General features: G+C 32.0%; 2 protein-coding genes and 1 long non-coding RNA gene across 4 annotated transcripts in view; 1 reads left to right on the top strand and 2 right to left on the bottom strand.

Moving 5' to 3' along the window:
* tefu (Serine/threonine-protein kinase tefu) overlaps nt 1-2,126 on the top strand; it is a 17,095-nt gene extending 14,969 nt beyond the window's left edge. For both annotated transcript variants that reach the window (XM_088185083.1, XM_088185082.1), the window contains 4 exons: nt 81-187; nt 1,339-1,453; nt 1,622-1,791; nt 1,864-2,126. In XM_088185083.1, coding sequence (XP_088041209.1) covers nt 81-187; nt 1,339-1,453; nt 1,622-1,791; nt 1,864-2,042 — 571 coding nt within the window. In that variant the 3' untranslated portion in view covers nt 2,043-2,126. The remainder of the gene's footprint in view (nt 1-80; nt 188-1,338; nt 1,454-1,621; nt 1,792-1,863) is intronic.
* Nucleotides 1-17,535, bottom strand: part of LOC148236158 (uncharacterized) — a 502,848-nt gene that overhangs the window by 87,700 nt on the left and 397,613 nt on the right. The gene's annotated exons all lie outside the window — the stretch shown is intronic.
* LOC148236185 (uncharacterized) lies at nt 2,116-17,535 on the bottom strand. Its single transcript, XM_088185130.1, has 7 exons — nt 17,454-17,535; nt 5,527-5,718; nt 5,347-5,465; nt 3,533-3,647; nt 3,349-3,456; nt 3,085-3,278; nt 2,116-3,022 (listed from the first exon to the last, which is right to left on the bottom strand). The coding sequence occupies exons 1-7, from the start codon at nt 17,470-17,472 to the stop codon at nt 2,918-2,920; spliced, it is 852 nt and encodes a 283-aa protein (XP_088041256.1). The 5' UTR covers nt 17,473-17,535; the 3' UTR covers nt 2,116-2,917.

Raw genomic sequence — 17,535 nt, 5'->3', positions numbered from 1 at the left:
TAGATGTCATTCACACTCATTAATGCAAGTGTTTCTTTTTATAGCAAAATCTACCGAATAATTTTTCATTCTATTTATAGTGTTGCTACAACTTCAATGATTGGCTATATCCTCGGACTTGGAGATAGACACGTACAAAATATATTGATTGATAAATCCACAGCTGAAGTTGTTCATATTGATTTTGGTAATAAATATATCCTGTGGTGGCTCATGGTTATATAGTTGCGGTTGCTGTCGTATTATTATTTTATAAATGTACACTGTCGAGCGTTGGAATTATATTTATCGTAGAATAATGAAATAAATAGAGGCGGCGACACATACTAAAAAATCGTGCAATGAAAAATCTAATAGGCTAGTCTCTCAATCGGTCGGCAGTGTTTGTAACCGTGCATTCCATACTTCGCATTTATATTTAAATAAATGATGAAAATAATATTTCATTAGTAAATGTTTTTGTTACATATTAAGGTTAGTAACATTAAACACGTTTTTTAGATTCAATTTAGTTAGAGACGAAATCGCGATTAGAAAATTTACCGAGTGGGATGGAAAACGTTTTCATGGTTACATGCATAGACGGCGATTGCTTATCAATTGCAAAAGAAGCACTAGTTTTTATGATTGTGTGCATAAATGGTAGTTAGAAATTACCCATAGCATATTTTTTTATTAGATGGGATAGTAGGCACACAAAAGACTAATTTATAGATAGCGCTGAACACTTATATAATAGTTTGGTAGAGCAGGAAGGGATATTAAATTAAGTACTATTTTATAAAATAAATCAGGATCATATAGAACTTTTTTTGGTAATATTAGATCTCACGGAGGACATAATAATAATTCAACGGCACGGCAATTTAGGGCTCTTTACAAAAAACTTCTTACTCACTTAGAATTAGGAGACTCGTTTAGGGGTAAGAAAATATTAGCATATTGTCTTCATCCAACCATATTAATATAACATCAGATAGACATTTATTCTACCTCTGGTGCGGAAATGAATAACATAATGTCTGTAATAATATAATAATAATTAGTAATAAAAGTAAATTAATAAAGAAAAATATAAATTAAGAAATTACAAATGTGACAGCCCTATTCGTTTGTCAAATGTCACAAGGTCATTTTGTCCGTCGGCGATCCAGAATATGCTACGATTTTTAATATGCGTCACCCTCTCTATATATTTCTTTACTCTATGATTTTTATATTATTATATATAATATAACTCCAACGCTCGATTTAACCATGAGTCGCCACTGAATATATCCCTATGTTACTAAGCAGTAAATAGATCTAGTTATTAATATCATATTGTATATTTTATAGGCATAGCATTTGAACAGGGTAAACTTCAACCTACCCCTGAAACAGTTCCATTCCGTCTGACACAAGATATGGTCGCCGGATTAGGATGCACTGGAATAGACGGAGTGTTTAGAAAGTGTGTTTAATAGTTTATATCTAATATATACTCTGGTTGTTCTAAGAATGTGTCTCTAGCTATATAATAATGAATCGCGACTTGTGGGTAGTCAATGTGCAGAACATTCCGAGATTAACCGGAGTAACGTAATTAGTTTGATTAACTTTGTTATGTGTTACGTTTTAGATCTTGTGAGAAAACATTAGACGTATTGAAATCCAATCAAGAGACTCTCATCACCATCTTGGAAGTTTTAATCTACGATCCTTTGTACATGTGGACTATTAACCAAGAACAGGCTTTCAAAAAACAGAATGCTTTAATAGCCGATATCTCTTCAATGACATCATATCGAAGTATGGACCGTTCAAAATGTTTCTGAAGTTTTTCCGCTAGAAGCTTTATGTTCATTTAAATTGTTTTTTTAGGCGCTGAAGGCTTTGCTAGCGAAGCTGAGCGTGTTCTATCGAGGGTTCGGAGCAAGTTGGAAGGTGCCGAATTTGGTAGCGTACTTGCCACTCCCGGTCAAGTTGCAAGATTGCTCCAGCAAGCTACCGATGTCAACAATTTGTCACGTCTCTTCGCTGGATGGCAGCCTTATCTATAGATAATTTTTAAATTGTTCAATTCCAAATCGTACTAAATTGTTTTAAATATTGATGATAAATAAAATACAATTGTTTACATTTTATAATTACTTTTATTTTATCATTATAATCACATATATACAGCGAACGAAATAATAAAAAATTAAATATAAAAATTCATACTTCAATAGAACTTAAAATTATCGGGTGTAAAATGTTTTAAGAGGTTGTTATGTGACATTGCAATTTTTACGAAAGATTGTCATGTAACGCTCCACAATAAAGTAAAAAAAGATCGATAATTATTAATAATTCGAAATATGCAATTATAATTATACAATAAAATTGGTGCTCGCAATTTTGCAATAATTAAGCTGAAATAAATATAATAATTATACAATCAAAATGTATAATACTTGAAATAATCATATTGTATCTACCGATAGACAAAATAAAAATGTGAAAAATACATTTACAATAATTGTATTTATATACATTTATACAAGCCATAATAAACACAGATTTTAACAATATTTATAAGCATGTTTATAGTTATTATATTTTAATAGACAACATCGAAAAATATTTATATGAATATTACACTGTCGTTGTAAGCAGACTTTCATTCAGGAATATTATGCAAATATGCAATACATATATTTTCATACATTGAACATTTGGTATACTTGAAAAATTGCGATAGCATTCGTATTAAAATGTATTAATACATACATACTATATCAATTGACAATCTATTATGTTTTATAAATCAGTCTGCGGGAGCGAAATACCTCAATACACATTTCTTGATTTAATGTTTATAATAATATGTGCAATATGAAATGCAGCTGCGTCTTCTATATAACATTTATCGGAAGCGTGCTCGTTAAGATATTCATTTGAATTTCATTAATCCGGTGGCTTTGCCTAGCAGACCTGCAGCACCATCGTGAGCTCCCCCGATGGCATGTTCGGTAGCAGACGATATTGAAGTAGCAAGCTTTTAATTTTCAAATATATTATTATTTAATACTATAAATAAAACAAATTTATTTTAACTACCTTAGTTGTATTCTCATCGATCATCTTCTCGGCATCCTTCATCTTTTGATCGGCTACATCGCTGGCTGCATGTATTCCAGTATCGATTGCTTTTTCGGCTTGTTGAAGGGTCTGATCTATAGCACTGTTGACTGTGGTACTAACGTCTTCGGCAACTTTAGTGGCAGCTTTCTTGCCTTCCTCGAATGCCGTGTCTACAAAACACGATTGATTATATTGGCAAAATACGTTTCTAAAAACGGCACATTTTTACAATATACTCACTGGCAGCGCTCTCAGCTTGTGCTTTAGCAGCTTCCGCAGCTTTGATAGCGTTATTTTTAGCGTCTTCGGCAGCTTTTTTTGTCTGTTCGACTGTTTGATTAACAGCGTCTAATGAGAAAAGTAAATAAAATTAATGCATTACGAATAACGTGTTTGCTTTGTTCCCAAAGTGTACGATGCTCACTTTTAGTGTCGTCGACGGCCTTCTTGGTTGAATCTACCGCTTTCTTTGTATTATCGATTGCAGCGTTTGCGGCTTGTCGTGTGTCATCAATAGCTTGCTTACCATCGTTAATCACCTGTTTAAAAATTCATAAGCATATTATTAGTTGTTTGCATGTGAAATATTAAATTAAGATCAAAATCATGAAATTAGAATCATAATTAAAAACCTTGAATTAAAATGTTTTGAGAATGTGCATTGAAAAAATCCTCAATGAAAATTAGTATGCGAGACTGTGACGACACTGGCCATTATTGCGCCCTGCTAAGTACACTCATTCTTCGTAAAAACTTGTCTCAATATCAGGTTTTTTTTCTTGCAGTGCTATTGTAGCAGCGATAAATTGTAGTGTTTTTATATAAACTGAATTTTTCATACCATACATGCAAGACTTTTCTCTTGATTGGAATTATTCATCCATGAGATTAATAAAATCTAGGAAAACCTAATCTATGTTGGTCGGTCGGAATAATAATTATATAATAAGACTTATTTTAAGATAATTTATCTTTAGCTGAAAATCATTCAATTTTTTGTTTCGAATCGCATGTCATAATGTCATCAATAAAAAATAAACTAGAAAATAAATTAGATCAATTTTTTAGTAGCAAAGTGAACGAGTTGAAATTTCCTGACTGTCTATGTCATAAAAATCTATCAGCGAAACAATAAAGTAAACAGAAGTTTTAAAAACAGTTTATTAAAATATTTTGCAATCTTAAAAACGAAAAATTCAATTATCGTGATTTTTTAAATGCCGCTAAATATAAATATAAATGTAAAATTATATGCAGATAAATTATATGATGATATTTGCTTTCTCAAAAATATCTATTCTAAAATCAAGTCGCTTGATTTACCAACAAATAAAAAATGGGAAAAAATATGTTCTGCTAAAAACATTTTCAGCGAACTACTGAAATCTGTCACATGCCTTCGTCTAAAGAATTTTCTTAATAATGGGAAATGCATAGATGGACAAACCCAATTGCTCAAGGCAAAATTGTGCGTGAAATTGAATTTTAACATGATCTGTCAAGACTTTCAGGAATTTATAATATGTAATAAGATACTTTTTGATCAAATTTCACGCGTTATGATGTGGTGACAAGCAAAAATTGCCGAAAAGATTTTTTATTATTAATATAAAATATGTATTTTTTACTTTATGTAAAAATATTAGTTTGCTAATAAAGCAAAAATGAATTCAATATTGTTTTTTGTGACAACCCTAGCACTTAGATTTTTAACAGCTGTTATAAGAGTCTTTGACAAGTCGGTAATACATTTAATTTTTATTTTTAATTCTAAAAATATATTTTATTTTTAATTCTAAAAATAGTTGGCACTGGGGTCGTGTGCTACGAAATATACCGTGGCACGAAAACGGTTAGTAAAATTATAACATTTTATATCTCACTAACAAAATTGGTTAAGAGACTTAAGTTTTCTATAAAAATCTATTTAAAAATACACGAACGAATTCTTTTTAAATATATGAAAAGATGTTCAAAAATTACGCGCTGCGTGTCCTAACCCAAGTTTTTCTTAAATTAAATGGCAGTATGCTATCCAAATAGTTTAGGTGTTTTTTCTAAATACAACATTTTTTGAGGAAATATTAAAAATCATTTCATGATTTTTCATGACGGGTAAAAAAAAGATTTCGTTTAAATCGCACTGTCTCTGAATTGGTTTGATACCACTGCTTTTTATTTGAGCTGATACAGAACGGCCGTGTCCGAAACCGGTCTTGAAAATACAAAAACTAATACCTTATTTGTGGTGTTTTTGACGTCCTCCGCAGCCGTGTTCATTTTGCCGAACTCTTTGTCCAAAGCGTCGATGGTAGCATTCTTAGATGAATCCGCCGATGCAGCAGTCGATGCAATAGCTATAAAATATATGTACATAAGTAATCAAACTTTGCATCAAAATGTAAAAAAATAGTTCACCTGATGTGGCAGCGCCCACCACTGCAGTTTCAGCGTTAGATTTTGTCGACTGGATTACTTGTCCAATCTTCTTGGATTGGTCTTCCACGATTCCAGCGGCGTTTTGCACCTTCTCGTTAGCGACTTTCTCGGCATCTTTCTTCTTTCGGTCGAAGAGAGCAGAGGTCTTCTCGCCCAAGCTCTTGAAGGCGCCTAGAGGAATTTTATCATCAATTAATCAGCGATTCGAACGAGTCTTGAACGAGATACGGTTAGCACAATAGGCGTAAAAATTTGACCTGCGACCCGAGAACAATTACGACACAATGTTAAGAAAACTTATAACTAGGCTGACGATAATTTTTTAAATAGTTTCATAGTGAGTGGATCGCAGTAACCAGTGCCAACTGTGGTGCACGAGCACTGGTCAAGGTCAGCATATAAAACCGACCACTCCTATACAACATGATATAAAAATACATACACACGCGGCCTGAGTGAATAAGTATAAACTGAAAAGTTATGACAGCAGCGGCGCCGGTTTCGAGCGAAGTTCTAAAATTGTTCAATTAACATATGGACGCCTTCCGTGTTGATTTTTTATTTATTCATCTTCCACGGAAAACTCAACTTGCACCAGAGATGAACTTGTGGTCGACAGATTATGAACATGAATATAGCTGTGTATAGAAAAACTTGAAATATGCTAATGTGTCATTATAAATCGTGGGATCGCGATGTTCTGAAGAACAGAGGCGCAGGGGGGGTGTGTCTTAGAACCAATACCAACGATGTCTATAAAATGAAAAGCATATATATGTATATACAACCATTTCTCTTTATTATACCGTAAAAATAAAGAAAATCTAAAAAATTAGTTCTCTGACATTAACCTCTATACACATCAGACATGTCCAAAAGTAAAATTTTAATAAAAATAGTTTTAGAAAAATCAACAAAGATTTTGTTGTTGCGTTTTATCCAAAAAATAAATAAATATATCATCATAAATACTATTATTTATTACAAAAAATTGTTAGTACATTTTCTACAGAAATAAAATTGTTACTATTGGCAAGTATTTGCAGCTGAAATCAAATAAACTCATTCGTTTATAAATATACGAGCATTTATTTCAAAATTTAGTATCTAGGAAGTGCTATAAATTCCTAGACCAGTAGTTTGCAAACTTTCAGCCACTGAAAAACTTTAAACAACTCTATATTCTTCTAGTTTAATTAATATGTTCTACTGTTGATTTTACGTTTATACAATTTTTCCATGTCAGAGAATTTTTTTGATTTTTATTTAAGAATCGATTTTTATTTGTGGAAATATACATAGTGAATAACTAAATTCCCCTTCCTTACATTTTATATAATGTATAATACCTCTTTGAGGAAAGTAGTATGGTAAACTAAGCCGTGCAGCGAGAACTTTAATAATTCAACTGCTTTCACTAACTACTGGGCACCCGAAATAGATATTTAATATATAATTTATTTAACTATATAAGCTACTTCTTTTCTGTATTCTGAACTAAAATAGTAAACCGCCTACTGATTATTTGTTCATAGGAAACGATATCTAGTGGAACATTTTTAAATAAAACCTATCGAACTTATGAATTAAATTTGAGAAATATTTTTTATGCTTATTATTTGTATTTCTGAATAAAAGTTGGCACATTTTTTTTTAATCTCCATTTCATTAGGATTGATAGTATTGCATTATATCACATGCATTTTTCTGGCCAAATTCAATGAGGTCACTGTTTAGAATCCACGTCAAAAATAATAAAATCGTGCCGTCGCTATCGCTGTGGATAATAATATTTAAACTTACAATAAGTGAGAATCAAATGAAGCATATTTAAATCGAATTTTGACTAATAAGAGAGCACAAAAATTATTACCCGCTACTCAAAAGTAAAAAATCCACGTCAAAAGCAATAAAATCATGCCGTCGCCATCGCAGTAGAAACGTTCGATTATGTAAGACTTTTTATAACAATAGTACAATTTAAAATTAGTGAGAATCAAATAAAGCATATCTAAACCGATTTTTGCCCAATAGGAGAGCGCAAAAACAATTATCACTTCTCAGAAGTAAAAAATTCACGTCAAAGGCAATAAAATCGTGCCGTCGCCGTCGCAGTGGAAACGCTCGTTACCGAGCGTTCCCACTGCGACGGCGCCTACACGATTTTATTGCTTTTGACGTGAATTTTTGACTTCTGAGAAGTGATAATTGTTTTTGCGCCCTCCTATTGATCAAAATTCGATTTGAATATACTTTGATCAATACTCTCATATTAAAAGTCCGTAGTATAGCATATTTTTAAAACATAATGTAATATTCAAGTACATCCTTTTTCTGTTTATTTACCCTGAGTTTGTATTTTGGACTATACTTAGATAATTAAATAATAAACTTTCATTATATTAAGCTTGAGTTTGAACAGCAAATAAACGATTCGCAACTGTAAAATTGAGTTTCATAGACATTTTAGAGCAGTATATTAGCGCATATCAGTTAAATTATATTTTCGCCAGTAGAAATATATATCTACTGGTGAAAATGTATTTGGACTTCACTAGTTAAAATATAACTTAACTGAAAAATATACATTTACTGTAACATTAATACATCGCATATAAATAAATAATGATAAGTATGAAAATGTAGATATTACTATGTATGGAAAGTTGAAATCATATAATTTTACTACCTGCCAGATAAATTATATTTTCATTGCTAAAAATATATATTTACCGGTGAAAATGTATTTCTATATAATTTCACTTGAATGACGTATTTAAAAAAATATTTAAGCGATGAACAAAATGTTACAAGACTCAAGCCTAGAAGAAGAATTATGTCTCATTGTTGATTCATATCATCAAAATATGTAATTGCCGTTTTATATAAGGAAATCTCCTTTGTTACAAGGGACATTATCAGGTAGCATTCCGTACCTCACGGTCCGTCCGTTTCTTTATTTTTATTTTAAAATAATTATAATAATGGCAAAACTCAAATTTAAAATATTTTCTCTTAAAAAAAATATAATGTGTATGATGTATATGGTAATAGTTCAGTCTTTCAACACCCAATTCAAAATTGGCGCTGCAAACGGCTTCAATTTTTATATGCCTATTTGTACGCAACGGTCGTTCTATGAATTCTCTATTCTGTGGTCAAGTCAAAAAAAAATAGCTCGAAAAACTCGATGTTCCACCTATATAAATATTATTAGAGACAAATTAATTGTAGACGTTACTGCACACATAAATATTATTATTTTAAAGGTGCAATGTTTATACTTTTTAATCACAGCAGCTGCTCGTCGAAAACTCGTTAGTCACAAGTCACAACCCTTTGAATTTCGAAACCGGCAATCGGACACGTGCGTTATTTTTATTGCGATTTGTATTCAGACTCTGCGACGCAATACAAACTCGGTTATGCATAATAGCTTTTTTGCTAATATATTCTTCGCTCTGTCCACGTCGTGAAAATTATCACAAAGAGTTCCATTTTCCTGTCTAAAATATATAGGAGAGCGACTCATGATTGCAGATACAGAATAAGTATATTCTCAACTTAGGTTGTATTCAATTACATTGTCGTTTTTTATATGCAACCAAAAGTCGTCACCTTTCTCGATCTTTTCGACATCCTTCACTGGAAAATGAAACACTTCGTGGCAATTTACACAATGTGATCCAAGCGAAATATAGCAAAAAGCTATTATACACCTGGTTTAGCAGCAAAATACATAAAATAACCTCGCGATCCTCTACACTGGTTTCGGACGCCCACGGGCCAAAAAGAGTCTTCCTACTACCATTCGATCGAGACGACCTTCAAAATCCAGTATAATACGTGTGTATAAAAAATGGCTATAAACAATGGAGACTGCAGAGTAACGAACGCTTGGCGGTCTGATATTGCAGATTGGATCAGAATTAACTCTGTCAAAAAAAAATGGTAATGTGGACACAGTTGCGATAGGCTTCACACTCTGTTTAGGATTCACACATGGGTGTAATAAAAATGTACACACGTGTTTTACATGTGTGCGAATAAAATGCCAAAAAGTAAAGTTAAATAATGAGTATACCATTACCAACACGCTATCAACGCGTGTTTTGAATATTTTAATATTTGTAAATATATTTTTTTGTAGTAGTAGATAACTATTTTTTTACTTGACAGTAATTAACACAAATTGGAAGTAAATCATTAATTTATGCCGATGCGAGTTTATGTGACATTAGGACGACCCACTTTTCCGGCTCCATGAACGTGGTTCATGTTTACAAACACTAGCTGCGTATAAAACGATCGATCCAACTGTGCCGACCTTCGTCGGAGTCTCACAGTCTGGCTACCTAACATTACAGTACGCGTTTCCATGGCTCGTATCGATTCCTAGACATGCTAGCCCGAAGCTTTTCTCTGCTGACCGACTTTCCAGTCGCGAACTTCCTACTTCCAACAGTTTCAATCTCGGGCGAATGAGTCACTCTTTGATTGTTGCATGACGCCATCTAACCTCTAGTGACCTCATCCAATCATTAGACTGCGTCTACTCTCGTAGGACGGAATGTAGTGGTTTAATTCTAAAATTATTATATTGTCAGGTGGATGAGGATCAAAGTAAGACATTTTTCCGTCGAGTGTAATTGAAGGTTGTGCTCGAATTGACTCACTTAAAAATTTTAGTTAGCAATTATGTAATTGAGGTCAATGCTTTAAAGAAATATGTTAATTAAAGATATGTAAGCTTATTTCGCTGGTTTATTGATTAGTTATTTTTATAGGATGGAATTTGGCATTGAATTTGAGATTTAAGTGGTTAATTTTACAACTATGGTTCACAGAGTTGAGATGATAAGAATTAGAAATAGACGTAAGTTGTCTCGTTATAGTTTGTAATAAAACATAAAATAATTACTACAGATTAAATTTGTTAGAAAAAAATAAATACGTTTTTTTCTTCTAATTCTAATGCTTCAATAAAAAAATATTTGTTATATTAGAATTGTATAAATTGTAAATTATATATTTATTCAGAAATAACGGGTAAAACGAAACGTAATTAAAAAAAATAATATCAGATCTATCTATCTCTTTTCTATATGCAGATATTTATGTTGTTAATGAAAATAATTTTAAGACTTCTTTTGACCCAGCCTGAGCGAAGCGGGGGACGTTAGTACCCCTATGTTATTGTTATATATAATATTCTTTGAATGTACAAAAAATATAAAGCTATCAACAAACTTGAAGATGAAAGGAAAAGACCAGAAGTGTTTATGAATTAGATACAACCGAAGAAAGCGAGAACCTTACATGAAGTCAACATGGAGATTTAGACCAAAAATATGGCTACTTCAAATGCCAGCATTTTTTCAACTTGAAAACCGCCGTCCCCTTGTTCAAATGTATTTTTATCTACTGTTTGCTAAAAGTTTAGATTTTTTATATAATTTTATTTTTTATTTTAATTAAATCCCAATAGTATCCTATAAAAACAACCAAGCAGAGTCACGTGATCACTTTGGTTGTTATAATCTCGACAGTGAAATACAATATACATTCATGTTTTAACATAAAAATATAAAGTTGAAATTTAAATCATTTTATAATACAATTTCACGTCTCTTCTCGATGTAAATATTTTTATATATTTAACTTTGTTATTGTTATATATTGTTATATAACTCCTTGTTTTCGTAAGATCAATGACCTTTCATACGAGTTTTGATCCATTTATAGATTAAGGCGACGGACACCCCTTTTCTTACATCTAATTAGCATAATTATATAAATAGGGGAATGTCCTTTGTTCGTCTGCATTCCTACTAATTACTTCAAACCATACGGTCAGTCGTCTGACGACCCCCTAAATACCGATTTTTATCGAGTACCCACAAATAATATAACATTATGTAGCGTGAACCGAGATGCACGTTATCTTACTTTCTCCTTTCGACATAAATATATATTTTATTTAATGTTATTTAATCTCATATCCTATCAGGCGCGTACGGTGAAATATATTCCCTTCCGCGAGTGACGAGAGTGATAAGGGCGTGCGGAACGCAAGTAATGCACACCCTTATCTCTCACTCACTCTCGTCACTTAACACGCGAGCGAGCGATATGGAATGTATCTCACAGTATGCGCCTGTATCATAGGCACAACAATTCAAACATATTTTTATAATATTTTGAATTATGGAAGTAAATACAACAAAAATAGCTCTTTCTAAATGTTGCGTGTTTTGAAATTATATTAAAATATAATTTCTATAATAATAAATAAGTAATTTTTAAAACAATAAATAATTAAATTTTACTTATGATATTAACTCTAGAAATAACCATGTCTTGTTTTAGTTTTTTTATTATAGTATATACCTTTAACTTCTCTTGATGAGTCAAGTGATTTGCACTTGATATAAATAAGTAGTTTTATTTAAATTTTGCAGACAAATATGTATTTAAAATATAAAAATATTAAAGAAATACAGTTTTAATAATAGTATAAAAAAAATAACTCACCATCTTAAACAACATTGTTAGACATGAAAAATAAATGCTCATTATTCATGTACAATAAAAACATTTCAAATTCTACATAATATTTTACAAGCATGCAAATTAAAACTAACTACAGATGACTAATAATACATACTGAATTGTAAAATACTACTCATTCATATTTTTTTTTTAAATAAATAAACCTATTAAATACATAATATTTACACAGATTGCTTTGGCTCCAAGGTGCAATTCTTAAAACTATTACAATGCACGCATGTGATTCACAGAAACGTGAGTCAAACCCAATCCGTAATATTACAAAACAAAACAAAGAAAAATTATCACACGTAACCGTGCACGAATGACACACTAAAGTATTCCACGAAGAAAATCGATTATTTCCAAGCTTTACACCGAGAGCAGTGTGTGATTCGCTTGCTTAAAATTAAAACAAGGAGTAACGACCGAGGTGGGTGCATTTGCACTAACGCAGTGCAACTATAATTAAATATATATATACAGACGGACGCGATTGTGAGAAAAGGTCAGAGGAAATCGACGGTCGAGATCAATCAGTGGAATACAAAGGATTGATTTTCAAGTAATTTATTTATGAAGTATTTATCCTGCTCAAAACATATTGCTAAAGTCTTCTTGTACGGTGATTGAAACACAGTTTTCGAAACTCGATTTTGAAAAGCAAGACTGAATTTAACTTGAGTCTCAACATTTGGTTCACTCTTTTTCGTGCGGCATTGATATTAAAAAGTAATCCAGAGGAAGACATGCATAAAAAACCTCTGGATACTCACGATAGACGCACGTATTTACTGCAGATTTTTCACCAAGCTTGGATGACATCGATAAAGTGAAGAAAATAGATACGGTTCGAATAGATTGAGGCAAAACTGCAGCGCTTAGTCTCAATTAATAACTTACTATCGAAAATTTAAACAAATTGAGATTAGAAACTACACTCCATTCCCTATATTATCTTGATCTTTCACCTACACGTGTACAAAGGACACATTGATTAATATCTCTTTGGAAGAAAACCACTGTAACAAATATATAATACATACAGTAGTCCTATGTATGATTCACTTGTGTGGTGTAAGTGTCTACCCGTTGGGTGAGTACGTACCCTGATCAGATTTGGGTCAACGCGTGCAAGGTTAACTTTGACTGACCGAAGCGGGTCCATTAGTTCAGCACATTCGGATTATATTTAGAGAATCGAAAAATATCGAAACGGCCCCCTGAAGAGGTGGACCGCGTCATATATGAAAGAATGCAATGAATTAATAGACGAGATGATTGTATTCCTGGGAATGTTAATAAGTTAAATTCATAAAAAAAACTGACTATAACTATCTCTAAAGAGCTTGCAAGCTGGTTTGTGGTTTGATAGTAAAATGTAAAAACTATTTAATCGCCTGAACTATAGTTTAAAAAGATCATATCTTGCGGTTACAATTCAGAATAGAACACAACACAACGTGAAATAATAATATATAATTTAATAAATTATATGCGTTGAAACGTGACATTTACGTGATCCTCCTGCGTTCATTATTATGTACGGATGTCCTGTGAAAGTTTCCGCTGTTTTCACATCCGTTGTCTGAACGTTCATCGTTCAAGTATTTAAAATATGCACACTTTATCACGTAGTGTGCATTTAATATGCACATTATGAAAAGATCGTTGGAAAATTTTGAAAAATCAAAGCGCCGTTTTCCGGAAACAATCTGATAGCTTGTTATAATGATATCTAAAAAGGTTGTCTACTACTGTCGTTCGGCAAGTGTATATTGTACGTGTACGCGATGGAATTCCATCGCTCTGGAAGCCGACGTCCTTGCGTTGCCGAAGATGACATCACCGCCATTGCGCCATCGTCACAATTACGTTGTTCGGGAAGTCGTTCTTCGACTCTCGTCTACACGAAAATTGATTATTTATTCTTCTAACTCCCTCCCTCCATCCACTATAACCCCACCAAACATCCAAATTCCTTTCTAAAACGCCTTTGTGATGCGTTCTTATTGCAAGCTACGCGAAAAACTAACTAATCCAATCAGAGGTATTGCTAAAAATTCTAAATTACAAAGATGATGCAAAGCGACGTTTAGAGTACACTTATTTTACCCACAATAAATTAAATATAGTGTAAATTATAGATATATTATCATATTCATAAGAAGAAAGATCCTATAATAGAATTCTAATTCACACTATATAGGAGGTACTACAAATAAATCTGACGATTTTCAATGTGAGGAAAATGGGAACGAATCGCTCGAATGCGTTAGAACAAAACCAGTATGTCCGATAGCAGATTTGCAGCCAGATAGCAGATTTGCATAGTATACTTCAACGTGGGCGAATGCATGGAACAAAAAAATTAATGCAACGCTTCGTAGAAGTTAAAAGATGATGCACACACTATTTTCGTTAATTGCGTTTGACAATATTATAAATGATTTCTTTATAAATCAGACACCAATTGGCAAATCCTGCTAAAGAGACGTGCCAATTTTTTATGTTGATCATCGTAACGTTTCTTAAATTGCTTTTCTGGTGAAAAAATACGACTCCATAACTATCATATATCAATGTGTAAGAGTCGGATACGACCAAAAATTGTCGGAAAGACTCGCAAAAAGCTTTTAAAACTAATCGCTTTATTTGCGATTAAGTTTTTTCTTTGTCGTTGTATATGGCTGTTGCCAAATACAACGGAATAAGACATCATTCATTTATTAGACAAACTATGGAACTATGGAATTCACAAAGGATAAACTCAAACACGGCATGGATTTACTTTCGTCAGTAACTTTACTCTACCGCCAGTTTGCTCACGACTTGGAATAAACGAGAATTCAGCCGAAGCAGAGCAACGCAGAGTATCGACCGAGACGAGCCCGAGGAAACAGCCGCATTCTACTTCCACGTCTACAGGGGGGGGGGGTGCAAAGATTGGGCAGTCAATGGTCGTTTTAAGATTCATAGTGTTTTATGCATTTTCTTGTGAAATTCAAGAGTTCCCCCCCCTCCCCAATTACATCCCTGAGACCAGATCCAGCTGTCAATGAAATCCTAAGATTGCAGCCTGATCTTTTAGAACCTTAAAAAATACGAGACGTAATTTTATACTTAAAAACTTTTTAGTACAGTATAAATACAAGAGTAAATCAAATGAAGCGTATATAGTGAAGGTGAACTCAGCAATGTTTTATTTTGTAAAAAGTATATCTATATAAAAAATAAGATACTGGTAAATAAGGTACTGATCGATTAGTGACAGGCCAACGCCGGACTTACACGCGTATACTAACACGCTTATGAAGCAATTTGGTGCATGCGCAAAAACCGTCTACACTCCGACGACGAATTAAAATAAATTTATCAATTATTTTGGTTTGTATTGGTACATATGTAAAATTATTTTAACAGTAGTTGGGTAGCATAATATAAAAATTAAAATCATAAAATTTGTTTTATTTCTAGTTTGAAAAAATATTTATATTTTATTTACTTATTACAATTATAAACCACACATTGCAGAGTTATTCATGGGATGTTGACTATTCTGACCAACGTTCACTCGCTACCGCTTGTTAGCACAAATTTATTTTATGTAACAAAACAACGTTTTGATACATAAATACGTTTTAAAATTTCGGCAGGTTAGGTGCGCACGAATAACAGCGAGTGAGCGTTGGTCGGAACAGTGAACACCCCATGAACACAACAAAACAGGTTATTGCAGGAATTGTACGGCTTCTGTTTCTTAAACTATAATTGTATATAAATAAACAAAATTAATAAATACATTTTTAGAATAAATTTGCCACCCGATGTATGTATGTGTGCAAACGTGGCGTTGGCCTGTCACTAATCGACCTGTACCATAAAGGTGACTTTCTAGAAGTATCTCTGCATATTTTCAATTTATACTTTTTTTGATAAAAAATATTTTTCATGCAAGAACATTGCTACACGTTCATTATGGTAAAAAATAAAATGGTCAGTCCCTTTTATAATTTGTAATTATCGTTCTTTGTAATTTACCAACATTTGGACAAAATTGAACTAACCATATAATTTAAAAACGTAACATATAATATAAAAATCAGATCATTAATAATTACTGGCCATTTAAAATAATCACTGATCATTTATTTGAGCTACTGGCTAATTATTAAAACTACTAACTATTTAATTATTTTTTTAAAAAGCAATTTAGGCTACAGTACAGCTACAAATACGTAAATAAGTATATTTCAAAGACTTGAAATATGAAATTTTACGTACTAGAACGCTCGATATTTTATTATTCGGTTTACTTAGATTCAGTGTATTATTCAAATCGACAAAAATATATTTTTAAATGACATAACTGTACATGAAACATATCGAATCAATACATGATGTGACATTGATATTGTCTCTTGAACTTGATAATGTAAAAATATTCCGCAAAGCCCACATGCCATTAAAAAATCGTTCATTCTGCAGTAGCAGAGGAATCATAATGACGCAATTCTCACATGATTTAATAGTCCTTGATAGCGTCATATAATAGCAAAAAGCCGCATAAATTTTCCAATGCCGCAATGTGGCATTGGAAAATTTCTTACCGCACTAAATGCATTGTATATTATAAGAAAAGTCAAACAACGTTATATTGGATGATATCTGAAATACACATCAATTTAGGTCGCTGAAACTATTTACGAGTTTGAAAGACGAATGGTTTATATATAAATATAAATGGGTTCTAAATTTATCGATTTTTTAATATATGTAGTAGGTATGTGTTATAAAAATGGGTGCGGCACTGCATTAAAACATAATTGAAATAATTCATTTATAATACATACTACCAATTATATTATACAATATAAAATACTAATATGTGCAATAAAAATGTATTGTACAATTCAAAAAAGGCGCATTGCGCAATGTTATGTGAAAATAAAACAATATTTTTGAAATAATGATTTGTTTTGATTGCGCGTCGCAATGCGCAATAAATCGATAATGTATTGTATGCAGTTTGAATGCATATATAATATAATTATAATAAACAAAATTAATGATAGAATAAAATGTGTTAATGGCATATAAATTTTAAATACAATTTTACTTTAATTCGAGCAAACAAACTATTTTATAAAAGTATATATTTAAAACTAAAACTACGATAAATACGTTTTGTATATTATTTTATTTATTTAAAATAAACAAAAAAAACATGCAAGTGCATTTGTAAAATTTCGTGCGTTGTACGCAGTTTTTCGTAAAATCTTTATTAAAATCTAGGCTCATATTTTTCAATTACTTGATAAAATGTTTTGCCTGTATATTGAAATACAACATACCGGTTATTCCGCTGAACATCTTTGACACTCGATTCGCTCGTGCGACAACGCCACGAACAACTCAAGATTCGAACTAGCGACT

Source organism: Plectrocnemia conspersa, unplaced genomic scaffold (assembly GCF_051122295.1).
Source record: "Plectrocnemia conspersa isolate PC_06_02 unplaced genomic scaffold, ASM5112229v1 ptg000004l, whole genome shotgun sequence".
In the NCBI taxonomy this organism is placed as follows: Eukaryota; Metazoa; Arthropoda; class Insecta; order Trichoptera; family Polycentropodidae; genus Plectrocnemia; species Plectrocnemia conspersa.
Note: the sequence above shows the minus strand (reverse complement) of the source record. Positions and strands in the feature narration are given on the sequence as shown.

Coding starts and splice junctions, on each gene's coding strand:
- LOC148236185 (XM_088185130.1), bottom strand. Junction 5,466..5,526: donor GGTGGGCGCTGCCACATCAG/GTGAACTATTTT, acceptor TATATTTTATAG/CTATTGCATCGACTGCTGCA. Junction 3,648..5,346: donor TCAAAAACACCACAAATAAG/GTATTAGTTTTT, acceptor ATTTTTAAACAG/GTGATTAACGATGGTAAGCA.